This window comes from Puma concolor, chromosome C2 (genome assembly GCF_028749965.1).
Source record: "Puma concolor isolate L17-30 chromosome C2, mPumCon1.1.hap2, whole genome shotgun sequence".
In the NCBI taxonomy this organism is placed as follows: Eukaryota; Metazoa; Chordata; class Mammalia; order Carnivora; family Felidae; genus Puma; species Puma concolor.
In genome coordinates this window covers 129,410,878-129,431,389 of record NC_141675.1, presented here as the reverse complement: position 1 = coordinate 129,431,389, position 20,512 = coordinate 129,410,878, and the positions used below count along the sequence as shown (strand labels likewise).

General features: G+C 34.7%; 1 protein-coding gene across 21 annotated transcripts in view; it reads left to right on the top strand.

The window, feature by feature from the left end:
* ROBO2 (roundabout guidance receptor 2) overlaps positions 1-20,512 on the top strand; it is a 1,716,380-nt gene that overhangs the window by 1,542,081 nt on the left and 153,787 nt on the right. For 20 of the 21 annotated variants that reach the window (XM_086675717.1, XM_086675722.1, XM_086675715.1 and 17 more), the window contains one exon: positions 7,756-7,894. In XM_086675717.1, coding sequence (XP_086531843.1) covers positions 7,756-7,894 — 139 coding nt within the window. Of the gene's footprint in view, positions 1-7,755; positions 7,895-11,331; positions 11,487-20,512 lie in introns of those variants that run through there. The other variant, XM_086675737.1, reaches the window with a different exon arrangement.

The window sequence follows — 20,512 nt, the reverse complement described above, 5'->3', positions numbered from 1 at the left end:
ATTCAGCTTTACTGTTGCTTTAGGAAGTCTACTGTGCTTCTGACTCCTATGTGATCTTTCTTTCTTCCTTTCTTTTGTTTTCTTTCTTTCTTTCTTTCTTTCTTTCTTTCTTTCTTTCTTTCTTTCTTTCTTTCTCTTTCTTTCTTTCTTTCTTTCTTTCTTTCTTTCTTTCTTTCTTTCTTTCTTTCTTTCTTTCTTTCTTTCTTTCTTTCTTTCTTTCCTCTTTCCAGTTTTAGTGCTGTATCATTATTCCAGTGTTCTAAAATGTTTCAATACTATGCCTTGGTTTGCCACTTTTTTTCCCTTTACTTGGTGAACAATTTCAATCTGAAAATTACTGAACAATTTAGTGAATTATCCTTTCCCATAATTTTTATTCAGTTTATATGTCAAATATATATTTATTAATTAGATGTGAAACCTCCCAGGTCTTTCTTTTCTCTCATTCTTCCTCATTTATCATATTCTGTCCTTGTTTCATGGATAGTTTAAATTCTCTTGTGTCACAGGATTTTAATAACTCTTTTTTTTTTCAAATAAAACTTTCTTGTGATGCTTCCTGCTTAATTTTTTTCTGACTCCCTCCCCACTTCCTTTTCTCCCTTGTTCTGTCTTTTACACTGGAGGCTTTCTTCAAATAGCAAGTGATCTCCTGTTGTTCATTCATATTTAATAGCTGCTCACTAAAAAGACTATTGGAAACTCTGTGTCAACTGATGGCTTTCACTGTACAATGATCAGATTGGGAAGTAGCCATTCGTTGGCAATGAGGACAGAATTTAGGGCTGTTGATGTTGATTTTCAGTTATTAGAGTAGAGATTTTAGGTGGTGGCCTGACCTGTATTTGAGATACCAGTAGGCAAAGCTATTAGAGAAGATATCTTAGAGCCAAACCATAAGAAATATCTAAGTTTTATTGATATCCTGGGGCCTTCACTTAAGAATTCCAAATATAAGGCATTATTAAAATTAAGACTGTTATTGAAAGCTATCTTTTAAATAATATTTGCTTGCAAACTTTAAAACAGCAAAACATTTCTTATTCATTTTCTCATTTAACAAACATCCCTTGAGCACCTCCCATGTGCCAAACACTGTTTAAATGATTTAATATACTAGTAAGATGAATAGACCTTTTACATCACATTATCAACGATAACATGAAACTTTGCCTCTAAGATATGGTGAGAGAAGCATTTTTTCCCCTCTGAAAACATTTACCTATGTTTGTCTTTACTTCACAGGATGACTTCTCTCAGACAAAGAAAATTCTTGGCAAGAAAAAAAATTAATGCAGCCAGGATTTATTTAATCACATTCAGACAGTCTGATCATTATCATCCAGTCTGTTTTGGAAGGGCACAATAATTCACATTCAATGGCTATCATAACCCTGTCCCCTCATGCATACCCAGTAAAATAAAAAGAGACATACTAAGGCTAGCCATCTGACTTCCCAGGTTAATAGACACTATAGCTTGGCAAGTACTTCCAGGTCAGCTGAAGTTAAGATAAGGTTTACAAGAAGTGGTTACCTCTACTGTCCTTTTATTTCATGCCTTTGGTCTTATAGGACCTAAAGGACTTACCTATGTGATTATTGCTGTAACACCAGTTTCATAATGTCAAGCAAAGATTATTTAAAAAATTGTTAAGATTATCCTAGTAAGAGCTGTCATGACACAGCCATTGCCAATTTTACAGCCATATTCAATGCAGTTGAAAAGAGAAACTTGTTCAGTGGGGACTTAATTTCTTTCACTGTAGCATGTAAATAAGAAACTTAAGAGATATTATGCAACCCCATTTCAGATTTGTTGTAATTTGTATTAATTTGAACATTTTGTTTTCTCAACACTATTGGCATAACTACAGTGAGACTTGGCATTTGATTTTATTATAGCCACACACAGTTGGATTTTCCAGAATGCCAATTTGAAACTAAATTGACCTGACTACTTGAGAGCTGTACTTTACATAGTACCACACTGCCAAACAACACTACTGTCTCAAGAGAGATTAACCTTGTAAGCAAGTTATGCAGGTGATTCAAATCCAGTTAATCTCACATAAAAAAAAATGTTAATTGCATTGGCAAAGACATTGCCTTTGATCACTCCAAGGCTATATAATTAGGGATCAGGCCATTCAGAGGGACTCTAATCTAATTGATAAGCAGTTAGGAAACAGCCCTTGAGATTTTTCCCGAGTTTTCAATATGTGATCAGACATAAGGTGATAACATGGAAAAATCAGTGACCTTATTTACATGCCTCAAAATGAATTTTTCTCATTATTTAGTAGTTCAGGATGTTTCATATATATTTATTTTGATTGTGCGAAGTTTCATGGGGTACAAACTCCTGGGGCATTAATGGGTATCAAATGGGATTACTTACCAATTTACCATCTAATCCTTATAACTTTACATTTATTTGCAGATCATTTTGACATAAAACAGCAAATCCCAAGACATTTCCTTATAATTTTTATAATTTGTGTCTGAAAGCACACCTTTTGTTTGGCTTAGAATAATAGTAGTCACTGCAAAGGCAAAGCCTTTAAAAATATGTTTTCTGCCTGTACAACTTCTTTAGTCTTCAATATTCATGTTTCTGATTCTCAGATTTTTCTGGAAATAAAGTCTAGTTAAGGAAACTGGAAAATGATTCTTACAAAAAATATATTTCCAGTTAATAAATGTTAGGCAAACCTACAGTTTTTAACATACCATTTTTTGTAGGCAGTTAAATTATAGTAGAAGGTGATTTTATTATAATTAGCAGAAAACAATTAGAATAATGAATAATACAATTTAGGGATAATTACTGCAATGGGCACTACGGAAATTCCCAGAATACTACTTTAAAAGTTGTGACCAAACTCCAACGTATTAGTAAATGTCAGTGTCACTTTGTTGGAAGGTGTAACCTAAGTTACTCCAGTATAAAACCCATCTTGATGTCTCCTATATGTGCAAATGACTTTTATTTGCATTGTCTTTTATTTCTCTTTCCTGTCAATTGAATTACATTTCCATCATGAGCCAATTCTAGACTTCCAAAAATTCTATACCACATACTGTCCTGTGGTTATTTAGTTGCTAGGCAACTAGACTCTGCTTGAGGGCAGAAGGGAATAGAAAAAGTTCATTGCGAAGTTGTCCACCCCTGCTGGGTTCATCAGAACAGCAGCAGGGGATCCTATATCTTCCTTCTTCTTGAATTATAAATCAGGTTCTTCCACGTGTCTCCATGTAAAACAGTGGGGCTTAGAACATGTATGAAAGCCATAAAACCCTCAAGGATCCTGATGCTGTCCCCTGGATAAAGAGACAACTTTAGTTTTAGTAATTATAGTTTCAGAATAAGTCTAATGTAAAGTTTATCCTTTGGGTTCATTGCATTCATATGTTGCAATTTTGTGGCAGGTAGTATGTTAAAGAAAGCATACAAAATCTTTGCCTGAAAATATTCATGTGTATTTTAATGGAACTAGTCTCACATACTGTTATACAATTTATTTTATAGTTAGCATCATGTCATGCAAATTTTCCATGTTAGATAGATAGATGATAGAAAGATAGATAGATAGATAATAGATAGATAGATGATAGATAGAAATAGCTTTAAGATTCCAGTGACTTACTAATTTTGCAGTGTATGAATTTGTCACATTTTTTCTAAAAGCACCCATTTTCTAATACTGTCAACATTACTACATTGATCCTATGTAGTTCTTATTTTTTGTTGCAATTATCGATTATCAAAATTGTTATTCTATTCTCCAATACGCACACTTTTCTTTCTTTTTCTTATTGATTACTAATGTTGGCATGTCCATCATGTTCCTGATTTTAATAGGCATGATTTTAGCATTACTTTTAAAGTTTATTTATTTATTTTATTATTTTTTTTAATTTTTTTTTCAACGTTTATTTATTTTTGGAACAGAGAGAGACAGAGCATGAACGGGTGAGGGGCAGAGAGAGAGGGAGACACAGAATCGGAAGCAGGCTCCAGGCTATGAGCCATCAGCCCAGAGCCCGATGCGGGCCTCGAACTCACGGACCGAGAGATCGTGACCTGGCTGAAGTCGGACGCTTAACCGACTGCGCCACCCAGGCGCCCCTTATTTATTTATTTTGAGAGAGACAGAAAGAGTGTGAGTGGGGGAGGGACAGAGAAAGAGGGAGAATCTCAAGCACGCTTCATGCCATCAGCAGAGAGTCCATGTGGGGCTCGAATGCACAAAACCATGAGATCATGACCTGAGATGGAGCAAGAGTCCAATGCTTAACCGACTGAGCCACCCTGGTACCCCTAGCATACTAGTTTTAAAAAGAGGTTTTGATTTAATTTCTGATAAAATATCTTCACCATGCTTAAGAAGTTTCTTTTGATTCCCTTTTTATTTTTTATTTTTATTTTTTGAAATTCAAGAGCTTTTCTATATCTAGGTATGATCACATTTACTTTTTCTTTTTCCCTTCTATTTTGTAAGTAGCCTCCTTTATCTTCTTAAATAAGAATGCATTTAACTTCGGGGCACCTAGGTGGCTCATTTGGTTAAGCGTCAGACTTCGGCTCAGGTCATGATCTCACAGTTTGTGGATTCGAGCCCCGTGTTGGGCTCTGGGCTGATAGCTCAGAGCCCGGAGCCTGCTTCCGATTCTGTGTGTCCCTCTCTCTCTGCCCCTCCCCTGCTCATACTCTGTCTCTGTCTCTCAAAAATAAATAATGTAAAAAAAAAAAAAAAAAAAAAAAAAAAAAGAATGCATTTAACTTCAAGTAACAGAAACCTGATCAGCAATGGCTTAAGCATAGGTGTTCATTTTTCTCCTGTCTAGCATTTCTGTGGTGAAATGATCTACACACACATAGACATACACACCCCATATCCATGCTTTACCTGCCAATCTGTTCCGATCTGCTAAATGGAAACTTGAGAATCCTTTTAGACTTTTCTTCTTCAATATCCACTTCTGATCGATCACCCAGTTTTGATACCTTTTCATTCTGCCCCTTTTTCATATCCATAGAACCATCGTGTCAGCCAAAGCTGAAGTAATTTCTTACAAAATCCATTTGACCTAATTCACTGCTTCATGTTTCTCTTCTAGATCATCTTTCACAGATCCGCCAACACAATCTTTTTCACATATTTATTTAAAATGTTGCTTCTGTACTTAAAACACTTCAACATCTCTCTATCACTCTTAGGGCAGACCTCACATTCCTTGACATGGCCTGAAAGGCCCTTCATGGTCTTGCCATTCACTATCTGACTGGCTTCATTTCCTACCACTTTCTTTTTTGTTGTTGTTTTTTTTTTTTTTTTTTTTTAATTTTTAAAAAATTTTTGTCAATATTTATTTTTGAGAGAGAGACAGAGCGCAAGTAGGGGAGAAACAGCAATAGAGGGAGACACAGAATCCGAAGGAGGCTGTAGGCTCTAAGCTATCAGCACAGAGCCCCTGACGGGGCTTGAACTCACTAACTGTGAGATCATGTCCTGAGCTGAAGTAGGAAGCTTAAACAACTGAGCCACCCAGGTGCCCATCCCACCACTTTTCTGATGAAACCAAGCTGCTGGCTGTTCACCAGCTACTAAGCTCAAAGCCTGACATAGGAAAAGCTGTGTTAATATGTGCTAAATGGAAGAGTGGGTGAGGGAATGACTTCTGTCCATATACGAGGTTGTAGTACAATACACTCATTAAAATCAAAGGGGGCAGGGAAATTCCTCATTTCTCAATCTCAATGACATCAACAGTGGCTTAGCTGTCTTTTAATATTGGGTATTTCAGTTTTAGATGAATCGAATGAACATCCCTGAGTGATTGCAAAGAAAACAAGTCAATCCTGCTTTCTGGGCTAATGATTCATTTTTGCTATTAACATTCTAAGCACTCATATGAAGATACTATACTGATCCTGTTGCCTATTTGCCGCCAGAAACAGTAGCTCAGTATCAACTAGCCAGTGCTAAAATAGTTGTTGGGAACATGTAGTGTCCAAGGTTCAAAAGAATAATACAAAATGACTGCATCCAACATGAAGATTTGTTCTGTCTTTGGGCAGGGGTGGGGTGGGGAACACTTAACTGTTAATTGATTCTGACTACCTAAAATCTAATTAGGAGCAACTTTTTTTTTCCCCCTTTCAAGTTCTTATGCTTTATTTCTAAATTCTTCATTAAAAAAACCTCTCCATGAGAAGTTCTATTTGCCTGTTTTATGGCTTGGGATTTTGGGGTCTCAGAGTGCAGGTACTTAATGCTTAATATGCAGGTTGCTGTTTTAGAGAAAATTTTGATCCTTACTGTCAACCTGACAGTGGAGAGATGGAGTTGTCTTCCTTCTGAATGCCAATGATTGTTGACTTTAATGCAATAAAATATGTCTATTGCAACTTACACATTTATTTTATAAATCTAGATCTTATTTAGTCAATAAAATTATGTACTTCCATCCTATATTCTTAATATATGCTACTTGAAGTGATTGATTTTCTTTAAAGATTTTTTTTTCTAAATATGTTTCAATTTTTTTATGCCACTATTGACATTTTTAAATTGGGTTTGAAACTAAAGTCTTAAGTGACTAAATACGACCATATGGCCAGACAAATTGTGTCAATTCCCAATGGATTTCATCTTTCTTTTCCTTGATTTCTCTTTCTACTTCAATAAGTAGAACTATTGGACTGCCTATGATTTGGAGACATGTGCTAATGAAATCTTAAGTGGTAATGTGTCCTGTATCAGACCATTATCAAAAAGGGAAGAAACTAGACAAGAAATTCAGGTGTTTAGAGATTTGTAAAACTACTGTTTGTTTTATATTTCTCTTCAATGGTAAAATTTTCATAGGCAGGGATTTATTTTTCCCTAGCTATATGTAGAGGAGTGGAAAATGCAAATTAAGGGTGATAGGTGCAAATTAACAACAAGGAGTAAAGGATGGGAAAACTGAACCTGAACACTAGAGAAATAAAGAAACATAAAAGTTAAGTAAAGAAAAAACGGGTAAATCTGTGAAACACTGAGGAGAAGATAATTGAAGTGGCCTTAGAAAATTATGTATGACAGTAGTTTACAATAATTAATAATAATGGTGATTTTTGTTTAAGAAAAAAATCAGATTGACAGCTTTTATATTTAAGAAAAATTAAATCGGGTTGATAGCTTTCCATACACGAGGTGAAAACATATGTGGAAGTATTGGGTCTTTGTGAAATGATAGCCTAAGTGGGAAAATTTAAATAACACCATGTGCGAGAGCACAATTTTTGTGTGTATTCACTGTAGCGTTCTTTTTTGTTTTTTGTCTTATTTCCAGTTAGTTAATGCTAGCATTCTTGATGGAACATTAATATTAGTTTCCTTTTTGATAGTTTCCATCAGTTTCAACTTTTAGTTTTCTCACTCAGCTATTGGGGTAGATTAAAGTAATCGTTTTTATATCTTTCCGTGTTTCTGTGGAATGTGCTATTCAGATTTTTTGTGATAGGATTTTCCATACCTCAGGAATTCACTGAAGAATCAATTTTATTCCCAAAAGATTATATGATCTTATATACAAACCGTAGCTACTTCTGTGTTCCAAAATATTTTATTTTATTCAATTGCATTGGATTAATAAGGTCTTATCAAGATATAGTTGAGATAGAGGTTTTTTTGATAATGTTCTTAAGACATGCACAGCATTGATTTCATTTTACCATTGTTCCCTGTTTTTTTTTTTTCCTAAGAACGACCCACATTTCTCAGGAGGCCAATTAACCAGGTGGTGCTGGAGGAAGAAGCTGTAGAATTTCGTTGTCAGGTCCAGGGAGATCCTCAACCAACTGTGCGGTGGAAAAAGGATGATGCAGACTTGCCAAGAGGAAGGTAAGAACATCATACAGATGGAAAATCATTAGATAACCACTGAATAATTAGGAGGGAAAAAAAATCCTGATTTTACCATCAGACATGCATATCTTGGTGTATTATTTCCAGACATCTGATTTTTACATATGCAAGCCACGTATCTGCTGTTTAATATACTGAAGTCCTACAATCTTTTAATTGCTCTTTCATTGAATTTTCACATAAATGCCTGATTCTCCACTTCATCTACTGCCCCCAAATATCAAAGTTTCCGGAGGTGGCCCCTCCTAGGTCTGCTATTCTGCTCCTAGTGAACTCTTGACTATTTATCCTAATTCCTCCAACTACCATTCTGTTGGCATGATGCTTCAGCCCACACTGGATGCTGTCTGCCTTCCTAGTGATGTCCAGAGCCTCACTCACCAAAGGCTGCTGAGCCTAACTGACTTCAAGGTCTGGAGTAAAGGAGAGGTTTTGTGCAACACAACACTGAAAATGCAGCAAGTCCTGGATATCACTATCCGCAGAGGGAATTTCTCACTTAGGGACTGCCTGTCACTTTCTCACTTTCCATGTCTTCATGGAGACCTGTTTTTCCATCTAATCTTCCTATCACCAAACTCCTTAACCTAGTCACTCAACTTCCATGGGTAAGTCCAAACATGCTTGTTATCCTTTTATAAAAATACACTTAACATTTTTGCTGTCTAGTTTTTTCTGAGACCTTGCCCTTTATGACCAAATAAATCATTCAAGTATTTTTTTTTGTTTCCCCATATAATGAGCAAGTTTAGCTTTAAGATTAGTTTTGCCTTACTCCTAGTGTTACCTTCTGAAACTGTGGCCATCAGCCATCAAACCGACTACAATCATCTGAATAAGATTTGACATCCTGCCTTTTTTGTAATTTTTTCCTAAAAGAAAAAAGAGAGAAATTTGGTTTCATTCAACTGACTGAAATTAAACTTGCTTACACAGACATTGGTTGCCTTTTATCTGCTTTCACCAGCAACCACTGTGGATACTTTCCTGAATTTATGCATTTATTTCAAAATCTTGATTTATTTATCATTATTTCTCTGATACTGTATTTTCTGAAGTCATATGATCAACAGCACTGGTCTCAAATGGACCAAACATTTTTAACACTCAATGAGACATTCTTTGCAATCTATAGAAATAAAAAAAGTAAATATTTTAATTTGGTTAACTTTTTAGCCTGTATCGTAGGGAAAGTTACCTCTATGTCACTTTGCTGTTAGACATCTAGTTTTAAAGGAGTGTTGTTACAGGAGTTTGTGAATGTGAAGTTCCTCAAGTCTTCTCAGTGGAGAAGTAGGTTAAAATGCAAGAAAAGTTGATGGAGCTGAGAGCAGTTAATGTGTAATTTTTAAATGTTGATGTAAGATTGAGAGATGAATTATATAGTAAAATTTAGCCTAGTGTACACAAAGGTTAATTTTCAGTTACTGGGAGTAAATATACTCATCCACTAAAAACAAACTAACAAAAACTTTTTTTTGGAATATTTTCAGGTTTATAGAAAAGTTACAAAAATAATATGGAGAATTCCCATATACTTGACATTCAGTTTTCCCTATTATTAACATTTTACATTACTAGGAAACATTTGTTACTCTGAATGAACAAATGGTAATACATAATGATTATAGTTTATACATTGTTTTGATTTCACCAGTTTTCTCATTAATGTCTTCCTTCTGCTCCAGTCTCCAATCGTGGGTATTTATTTAGTTGGATATTATAGAATATTGCATTTGCTTGTCATATTTCCCCAGTCTTTCATTGTTTTTATGATCTTGACAGCCTGAAGGGGTACTGGCAGGTACCCCAAACTAGGATTTGTTTCATGTTTTCTCATGGTTAGACTGGATTTGTGGGGTGTTAGGAAGAAAGCCACAGGCAATGCCATTTTTTTGTCACATGATGTCAGAGGTTAATGATGTCTATATAACATCCCTCATGATTCTGCCATTTTTAATCATTAAACAAGATCCAGTTCAAAAAAGTTTCAAAAATAGAAAGTAGTAAGGGTGTGTTGCATTTTAATGGCTCTATGTCTTTGAATTGAGGTAAAATAAAACTTAATCAAGCCCAGTTTAATTTGTTCCCAAATTTCTCTAGGTGTTAGGTCATAAACCTGACACCTTTAGTTGCTATAATATTCTCCAATCTTACCAAATTCATTTGCTTCAAAGTTCAAATAATACACAAAAAGCAAACAATACTATTAATACTACATGTTTAGAATGGATGATATAAAGACCTCTAAAGGTGAGGTTGAGATTTTGAGAAATCTTACTTCCATTAACTTTCCTTAAAACATTTTCATAGGTTTCTGGCCTCTTTATTCTTCTATTACTGGCATGATACTACTACAGTGCTTTGTGTGACCAGCTTAATATTTTTAAAGTATTAAGCAAATGGAAATGCTGTATAAGCTTTCAATTGTACATTAGAAAGGCTTAAAGTAAGGATCAGCGCAATATAGAAATTGAGGTCAATATTTTTATCATGATAGAAACGAGGTACTATTTCATGAGTTCTCAATCTTTAAATGGTATTTCAAAGAAGCTTATTCATTCTTAGATTTGTAGGCATTAGCATAAGCTTCACTTGTGCATAATAAGGGGGGAAATAGACCTCTTTACTTGGTGAGGAATAACAGTAATGACTTTTAACCAACCATAGCCTAAATCAACAACATTGATTCTATTACATTATTTAAGTCTCAGACTAGGAAGATGGCCATTGTTCTTGTGTAAGCAATTGTGTGAAGTGGTGTGGAGGATGACATTTCTTTGGCTTAACATTTAATGCAATTTGAATAAGGTTTGTGTAGTGGTTCATGCTTAACACATTTATAGTAAAGCTTTGTAGGGCAGCTGCATAGCCTGTAATTACTATGTAAGTAATATGTGACTATTTTTCTTTTCGAGACAAGAAAAGCTTTTCAATTCAAGTATAAATTTATGAAATGCTGTGATAGCTATTTAAACCTTCAGCACGGAAGAAGATATCTGTGCCAAACTTGCAGTAACCAGAGATGAATTAGGGGAGTATTTTTGTTTCCTTTACTTTGAAAATTTATTTTTAGTAGACTTACATACCTCTTTCTTTGATTTAGCCTTGAAATTCCTGACCTTTCTCAGTACTTATCTTTAATAAAATTAAAATGTACCCTTGGTGAGTTGGTATTTTTTTGATTTGATGAGTATTTTGGTGAGGTGGGAAAAGTAGCATTTCTTAAGGCTAGCAATACTTTCACATACCAATATGGAAATGAAGTGGGTAGAGGGAACAAAACAGGAGATGAGGGGAAAGACATTTTTTTTTTGTTTGTTATTTATAATGATTGTTTATTTATTTTAAACTTTATTTATTTTCTTTTATTTTTGAGAGAGAGAGAGAGAGAGAGAGAGAGAGAACAAGAAGGGGAAGGGGAGAGAGAGAGAGAAGGAGTGAGAGAAAATCCCAAGCAGGCTCTGTGCTCTGCTCTGAGCCTGATTCAGGGCTTGATCTCATAACCCTGAGATCATGACCTGAGCCACAATCAACAGTTGGACACTTAACCGACTGAGCTACCCAGGTACTGGTATAATGATTTTTTTTTTTTTTTTAAATACAGGTTTTGTTAAAGGTTTTGTTCAGGTTTTGTTCTTCTAATTTAAATTGTAAAAGTTACGCTTTCAGATTTACCTACATTTATTAAGTGCCTCCGATATTTTTAATGCTCATTAGTCTGTAAAAAAAATATATTTAAGCAAAATAAATATAGTTATTGATTGTTTATTTTTTTTATTTTATGTTAACCAGATGGGTGATATAGAAAAGTATTTACATACATTAAAGAAACTCAGGCCTAAAGTAATCCTAGTTTCTTCCTTGGGTAGTATATCTTTTTTTTCACAGGCAAACCTAGACCTTTTTGCTAATTAATACTCTCTTGATGACCAGGTGCCTTCACTACATCTTTCCATAAAGTGTTTCATGTGATAAAAGTTGCCAGTATTTTAATTCTGTGATTATGTTTCATCTGTGCTATGCTCCATCTTATTGTAGGGATATTATATATTTTTGTTATACCAAAATCAAAAATAAATATAATATGCATTATATGCTGAAGCTTTATGAAAATACTGTGTTCTAATGTAAAAAGAAAGAGAAAATAATAAATTTACAATGAAGTAAATAAAAAAATTAAATTAAAATACACCAACACGACAATACTCGGTTCAATCTAATATTAGCGAGAAGAATAAAAATATCCCTTCTCAGAAATTAGTTAAAAAGTAGTGTGATTAATCTGATTGTAATTTCTTATCTGGTCTTGTCAGTATAGATTGTGTTTCAGTTAATTATTACCAGTCTTTTAAAGAATTGTAAATATGAGATTTAGCATCCTTTACCATTCATATAAATTTTAGTTATATCACTATATGGTTAGCTCCATGATTTTTTAATTTCATTTTTATTTATTTTCTGAACCAACTCTAAAGTGACACTAACTTTCTTAATAAAGATCTAGAGTACAGAAAGGAATGTTTATAATAGCTTGTCAGAGCAAAAAGGAAATAAAATATGCCATTTACATTCTTACGTATGCCTGCAAATTCTAAATGCAGTTGATGGCTTGCACATACTAGATATAATTCATGAATATTTCATAAAAATAGATAAAGGACTAGAGAATAAGAGTTGCAAGATATATGGTGGAAAATTCTATCAATTTTCTTGAAGCCACTGACAAATTCCTTTCTCTGAAGTGCAAGTCTATTTTAAGAGAGACTTTTTAGAGTTCTTAGTTCCATGAAATGCGAGATTCACATAAATACATGAATCCTTAAGAAAAGAAACTGAATAGAACCACTTATAATTCTTTTTTGTGTGTGTGTGGCATTTTTTACACTAAGTGGCTCTTTTCACTTAGCCCTGGAAAATGTTCTTATATTAATTGTTTTGAAGCTCCATTGTTTAGAGAATGTGCTTCTGGGATGCGGAGATGCTGAACAGGTGCTCCGCCACCCTGCTGAGGAGATGGGCCTTCTTCACATACAGCGTTTGCTTCAAGGACATGTGGTAATTTGGGCTCCTGATAAATAACCATGCTGATTGGTAGGCTGATCAAGATTGGTCAATTAAAAAAAAATTAAGAACAGAAAGAACTAAGAGCAGGAGAAAAGCAATGTATATAAACATTGTATGTGACATCTGAAAAGTGAATTGGTCCCTAAGGCTCAGAAATATAAAGAAATGTGTTAATGAATACTCTGTAATTTTTCAGCTGTATAGATGCCTTAGCCATTTCTGTCTAGAAAAGAAAATAGAACTACATGCACAATTACTGTGAGATCTTTTAATATAGCTATGAATAACATGAAGAATACTGAGGCCATCTTCAGAGATTAAACTTTAGGCTTGTTCTGACACTGTTCAATCATTTAATCAGTTTAGTTATACTCCCATGTTCTGGAAATGGTGTTTGACATATTTCTCTACCACTAACTAGGAGTGTGACCTTGAAGAAGATTTTTCAACTCTTTGTGTTTTACATTCTGAAGAAATGGACCAGAAATGCAAGGGGACTAATAACTAACCTACACTTTGACTCATTTGTACAGGGTGAATAATTATGCCATCCATTCTAACTCAAAGGGTTATTAAAATCATATAACTCATTCAAAGAAATGTAAATACTATACACTGGATACACGTAACAAGTGCTCCAGTTTTACAAATTCTGCTGGTTGGTGGCATTTATTAGCTAGCTAGAAAACTACAAGGAAAATATATTAAAGGTGAAAAATATAAAGTATACAATTTCTATGGATACTCAATTTCCTTGGCCAATCAATTTCTATAGAAACATAAAATCTTACTGATTTAATAGATACCACTTTTGCTTTTAAATCATATAGATTTCTTTATAAATTTTTCCAGCCAGTTTGCCAAGCCTGAAAGTTACCTCTGATTTTTCTACCTCTCAAAGTTTGTATACGGTCAACATATTTTATTGTAGGCCCAGTGTAATAAGACATCTGGGTTGGGACTTTCAAATTTCACACATTATATCATATCAGTTGTATACTGATAATAAAAAAAACCATCACTTGTGTAAGAAGATTATGTAACAATAAAAGCATGTAGTTTTGAAGGACTTGTTATTTGCCATGCACTTTTGCTTTCCATATGTTAATTACACTAGTTTAAATAGTGTTCTAAAATATTATGATTCCTCATTTGAGAGCTATGGAAACAGAAGTTTAAGTAACTTGCTTCCAAAGCCACACATTAATACGTGTTAGAGTTAGGACTTGATTTAAAATCTTTCCAGCATAAAACATATATTTTAAACTATTGGGCTTTGTAATTATGTGATTATTAATTGTTTATGGACTTGAGCCACTGACTAATTTTATATTTGATAAAATTTTAGATACTCAGAAACGCTGTATCATGAATAACTTTATAGGAATGTTAAGTGTAATTTTTAGACCAACTTCATAAGCACACCTAGTGTCTTCGTGTTTTGGAAATCTATATTTGGACCATGTCAAAGTTACCTTCTTGGAAGCTGAAGATATAGATTTTTGTTTACAAACAGAATTAATTAGCAACTTTCAGAGGGATGCCAAAATGGTACTTTCTCTGTGTTTTCATCAAATAGGTGCTAATAGTTGCTGTTAACACAAAACTAATTGCCACCTAGGTTGAAGAGTGCAAGTTACCTCATCCTGTGACCACATCGGCCCATCTGTTGAGAATCTCAGCTCAGGGACAATGCAGGAACTGGCATCCAATTTGGGTTCTGGCCAGTGGTCAACTAACAAGCTGGGACACACTTGGAATATGAAATGCCTTGAAGTCAAAGATACCCATTAACTGGCAGCTCTTGTGTTGTGTCAAGGCAGAGCCAAGACCAGGTGCAGTTTGCAAAAGGATCTGTCTGAGTGCCACCTGTCATTGGCATGTGGGTGTTGTCCAACACGGAAGCTAGGGCAGGTTTGTTTCTTCCATCATAGCGTAGGATGTTAGAGAATTCCCTAGGCAGAGATCAGGATTAGGGCAGCATTTTACTTAGCCCAAATTGTAGGACAAGCCAAAGGGTTACCAAGAGACAGTCATTGTATCAAGACTCAGGTGGATATATCGGGTATTTACCATTGGAGACACACTTTCTAGTACCCTAGATTCTTACCTCAACTCTACACAAAATATAAAAAGGAGAAAGTTGGAGAGCCTGATGGCTCAATCAGTTGAGCATCTGACTCTTGGTTTCAGCTCAGGTCATGATCTCACAGTTCATGAAAGCAAACCCCACATTGGGGTCAACGTCGGCAGCATGGATCCTGTTTGGGATTCTCTCTCTCTTAAAATAAATTTTAAAAAAAGGAGGGGTGCCTGAGTGGCTCAGTTGCTTGAGCATTCTACTCTTGGTTTTGACTCAGGTCATGATCTCATGGTCTGTGAGTTTGAGCCCCACATTGGTCTCCGTGCTGACATCACAGAGCCTGCTTGGGATTCTCGCTCTCCTTCTCTCTCTCTGCCCCTCCCCAGCTCTCTCTCTCTCTCTCTCAGAAGAAATAAATAAATAAACTTAAAAAATAAAAAAAATTAAAAAGAAAGTTATTTAATTGACTATTTTAACACAAATCCTTGCCTTCATATGACAATTTGTTGTTAGAATCACTTAGATGGTTTTTAATCACCCAGGGGTTTTTCTTAAGATATGCTTCTGATTGATTTTTTGTTGTTGCTGTTCTTAATAAGTTGTAATTGCGATGTGGGCTTACAAGGTAAAGTTGAATTTAGGAGACTAACAATCTTATCCCAGCTCTGCAAAAATGCATCATGCTGTTTTAAATCATTTACATAATATGTTGAGTACTAGGGTCTACACCTGCAAAATGTGCAAGTTGGGTTGGACGGTTTCTGTGGTGCCTTTAAATTCTGAAATGGCATCATTCTGTGAATGGCAACAACTCAAAACACTTTAAAAAGTATAACACATTTTTATAGGAGGGAAAAAAAAGCAAATTTGACACGGATGGGCCTAATGAAGAAAAGTAAAGTTACTCATATAACCATTTATAACTGATAACTACTTTTTTTTTATGTTTTGCATATATGCTATCAGATTTTTATGTATATATGGACATTTTTTAAAAATTTAAAATTGCCTTTGACCCTGAATGCCTATTTAGGTTTTTATAGGAAAAGGCTAATATTGATTCAAAAGAGTTGTTTTTATTGCATTTTCCTTTCCTGTAAATATAATGTTAATGACTATATTTACATCATACTTACTCTATATCATACCTATTCTAGGCGTTTTACATGAAAACATTCATCCTTATGGCAACCGTATGATATAAATACTATTATTTTTCCCATATAACAAATAAAAACATGAGACGCAAAGAGGGTAAGTAAGGTGAAGTCAATCATCTAGTAAGGTATCTTGGATGACTGGCTTCAAGGTCCACAATCTTGACCATTAACTAGAAGTGCTAAGTGGGAACAATTTTTTTTTTCCATTCTCCATTTGGGATTATACATTAGGAAAAAAAAAAAAACAGCTTAGTAAATGCTTGCCTATTAGATGGTCACAAAATACATCTGTGTAATAAAGTGCATATTAATGCTTTTATAACTTTTATCATAATGGCACTTATCAGTACTATATAATCCATTATATTGTATCAAATAAATAAGTTTGCATCATTTAAAAAATATCATTATTTCCTATAGCCCACTGTAACAAAGTTTAAAGCAATTCTGTCTTTATCATCACAGAATATTTTATTTTAATATAGTCTTGTATTCTTCTTACCACTGTATCTGGAAATAAAAATGAAGTCACTGGTAATACAAATGAAGCTAAAGAAATGCTTGCTGAGAGAATTAAATAGTATAGGTATATAAATCTAGAACAATGAACTTTTCTAGAGCATGATAATGTAATTCTTCTTTTCATCTGCATTGTCTCATGGCACTTAGGCAATGGTTAATTTTACTAAAAGAGAATTATTTTATATTTTCTTGATAATATTTTCTTATTAACAGTTCCATAGGCAGTTATGTGTTGGCTGGCAGTTCTGATTTCTAAAGTTTTTTTAATGTTTATTTATTTATTTGTTTATTTTTGAGAGGGAGAGGGAGAGAGAGAGAGAGAGAGAGAGAGAGAGAGAATGCACATGTGGGGGGCGGTGAGGGGCATAGAAAGAGAGAGGGGAGAATCCCAAGCAGGTTCCACGATGTCAGCACAGAGCCAATGCAGGGCTCAATCTCACAAATTGTGAGATCATAACCTGAGCCAAAATCAAGAGTCAGCTTAACTGACTGAGCCACCCACGCATCCCTGACAGGAATGAGTCTTTCTAGACTCTATATTTTCTCAAGTGTAGAGCTATCATCATCATCATTATGGTTATTCAAATCAATTATTCAAATCAACTGGTATGAATTGAAAGAGAAAGAGGAAAAAAAAAAAAGAATAACTTGAGACCTAGTATTACAATAACATGATGAATGAGGGGTATGTCTTCCTTAGTGTGTGAAGGAGATACAGTTGTCAAAAATAAGAGACAAAAACCAAATGCTTTCAAAGCATTGTAAGAACATACCCTATTCCACAGAATAGAATCAATTATTGAAGAAACCTACTTTAGTTGGTGCATAGCATCAACTCATTGGAGCTTCATTCTTAAAGGACCTATTTAGGCGTGGGGGCTGCTATTGGGACACAGTGAACCTTTGCCAAGGAATTAAAGTACTAGAAATCTCTTCTGAGAAGTGATTCGTCATATAAATCTATAGGATAGACCTGTGACAAGATCTCAGTGCGGAAATTTTGCTGATCATTCTTAAGATTATTGTGACTGTTACAATTATATGACCTACCGTAATACCTTTCAACTAATTTCATCAAATGTATGAGTGTGTGGTGCCTTTATTAAGAATACCTGGTTAACTATCACAGTCATTCATACAACAACTGGCACTTTCTGTAAAATATATGTTTGATGGAAGCTATAAATACTTCATCCATCAACCCACATTTTCTAAGTTTTGTTCAACATTTATACCACAAATGATAGAATCAAAAAAGTCAATCAGGACTCTTACCCTTATTTGAAGAATTTTATAAAGAGAGAGAAAGAAAATATCTTTAACCTTACTATGAACACAATTTATAGCAAGATGGCAATTCTCTCAAAGGAATAACAAATATCTCTAATGTGAACTAATAAAATGTTACATTTCAAAAATTCAAAAAGAATCATACATATTCATTGCACATTTTTAGTGTTGCTAATGCAACAAATTAAAAAAAGATGAGTTTGTTCTCAAGGATTTGAGGGGAGGGTATGAGATATGTACAATGTTAATTACTAAATAAAGCAAACTATTTAAAAAAGCTATGATATACAGACTCTCTAGAGTTGCAGAAAGGAAAAGCTGCTTTAGTCCCATGTGATGTTAGAGATGGGTCTGGAAAGGAGAATAGAATTCTCATAAGCGGAGCTGCAAAGAATATTCCTAGAGATGGAAGCAGGATGAAAAACCATTGGTGGCGGAAAGAATATGCCAACAATTAGTGGTTCCGTTTGCCTGGAGTGGAGTGGAGTGGCACTTAAGGCCAACAAGGTTAGCTGAGGCTTTATTATGAAAGCTTCTAATTCCAAGTAAAGTGTTTTATACTGAACACACTATGAAATGGGGATTCACTGGAGCACATTCAATACAAATGTGTCTTTGTCTCTAGGTTTAAAATATTGATTCTCAAATTTTATGTAGGGTAGTTTGGAGTAGAGAATGTTCAGAGGTAAGCATACCTGGTAAGAAGTTGCTTAAAAGGTAGTTAGGGGATTCTTTTGGGTTATTTCCTGTGAATATATGAAATGGCAATACAAAGAAAGGTTGTGTTTTTGGTTTTTTTTTTGTTTGTTTGTTTTGTTTTGTTTTTCCTTAAAGAGATAGATTCTATGTCAGGATTCATGGGGAAAGAGGGAATAAAAGTAATACTGAGGTTTATACCTTGGGTGCTGGATAAGAAGTGTTGTCTTTATTAAATACAGAAGTCAAAATATTTGTTTAACCCAACTATTATTTTTAGTCCTATAATAATAAGTCATTGAATTCAAGTTGGAATTATTTGTAGGATCTGACAATACTTTCTCTGAATGAAGAAGAAAAAAAATTGCTTGATCAAATATAATATGTCGTCTATGGAAAATGATTTTTAATGTCAGAGATGTTAAAATAGAAGAAATGTGTATCTTCAAATTGACTATGGGACAATAGCTAATTTTTCAAGTGCTTTACATGTAGATAACTCATTTGATCTTCACGGTTTCTTCATTAAACAAGTGTTCTTATCATTTTTATGTTACAAAGGAGGAATCTGAGGGGCAAATTCAAGTGGTAGAGATTTGAACCCAATTAGGCACATTACCCCTCAAGTCCACTGTCTAAACTACTTCACTCAAATAATTCATCTTTTTTTTTTTAAGATTTTGTGTTTAAGTAATCTCTACACTCAATGTGGGGCCCCAACTCGCAATACTGAGAGATCAAGGGTCGCATGCTATATCGACTGAACCAGCTGAGTGCCTCTAAAATAATTTATCTTTACAGGAAATTGTATTAAAATAATAAAGAGTATGGTATTTTTTTGAGGGCCCACTGATTTTATGCTAGGTGCTTGTACAGTTATAATTAATCTCCCCAATAGCCTTAAAGTATGAATCACCTCCCCCCCCTTTTTTTAAGTTTGTTTATTTGGGGGGGGGTAGAGAGAGAAAGAGAGAGACAGAACAAACTGGGGAGGGGCAGAAAGAGACAGGGAGATACTGAATCTGAAGCAGGTCCAGACTCTGAGTTGTCAGCCCAGAGCCCAATGCAGGGCTCAAACTCAAGAACCTTGAGATCATGACCTGAGCTCAAGTCAGCCGCTTAACAGAGTGAGCCACCCAGGCACCCTATGAATCCCTTTTTTTTAACAGTGCAGGAAAATGAAGCTTAAGGACAATGAGCACAATGCTCAAGGTCACAGGACCTGAGGGTAGCAAAACAGGATGCAAACCGCAGGTCTCTCTGACATGAAAGCTTGCATTCATTTCCCATTTGTATCTTAAACACCCTTCATTCCATTTTTTTTACTCAATAGCCATTGGCTTTTTTTTAAATTTCTGTGTAACTAAGCGAAAACAGTGTTAGTCTTGTTATTGTAATTGTTTGTTTCTCTGTCTCCCAACTCCCCTTGCCATATTTATCTTCATTCTTAAATGTCCAGCCCTGTATCTGCTATGTGGTGCTCACCAGACACAGTTAGTGCAATGGTTCTTCACGAGGGCCAGCTTTGCCTCTCCCATTTACAGAGAGACATTTGGCAATATGAGGAGACATTTTTGATTGCTGCATTTGGGGAATTAGGTACTACTGTCTTCTGGAGGGGAGAGGCTAAGAATGCTGCTAAATGGCTGACTATACACAGGACAAGTCCCACAATAAGGAATAATCTGGCCCAAAAGTCCAAAATGTCACTAAGTGCTGTGGTCAAGAAACCCTGAACTAGTAGAAAAGATGAAGTAGGAATTGCTTACCTGAATG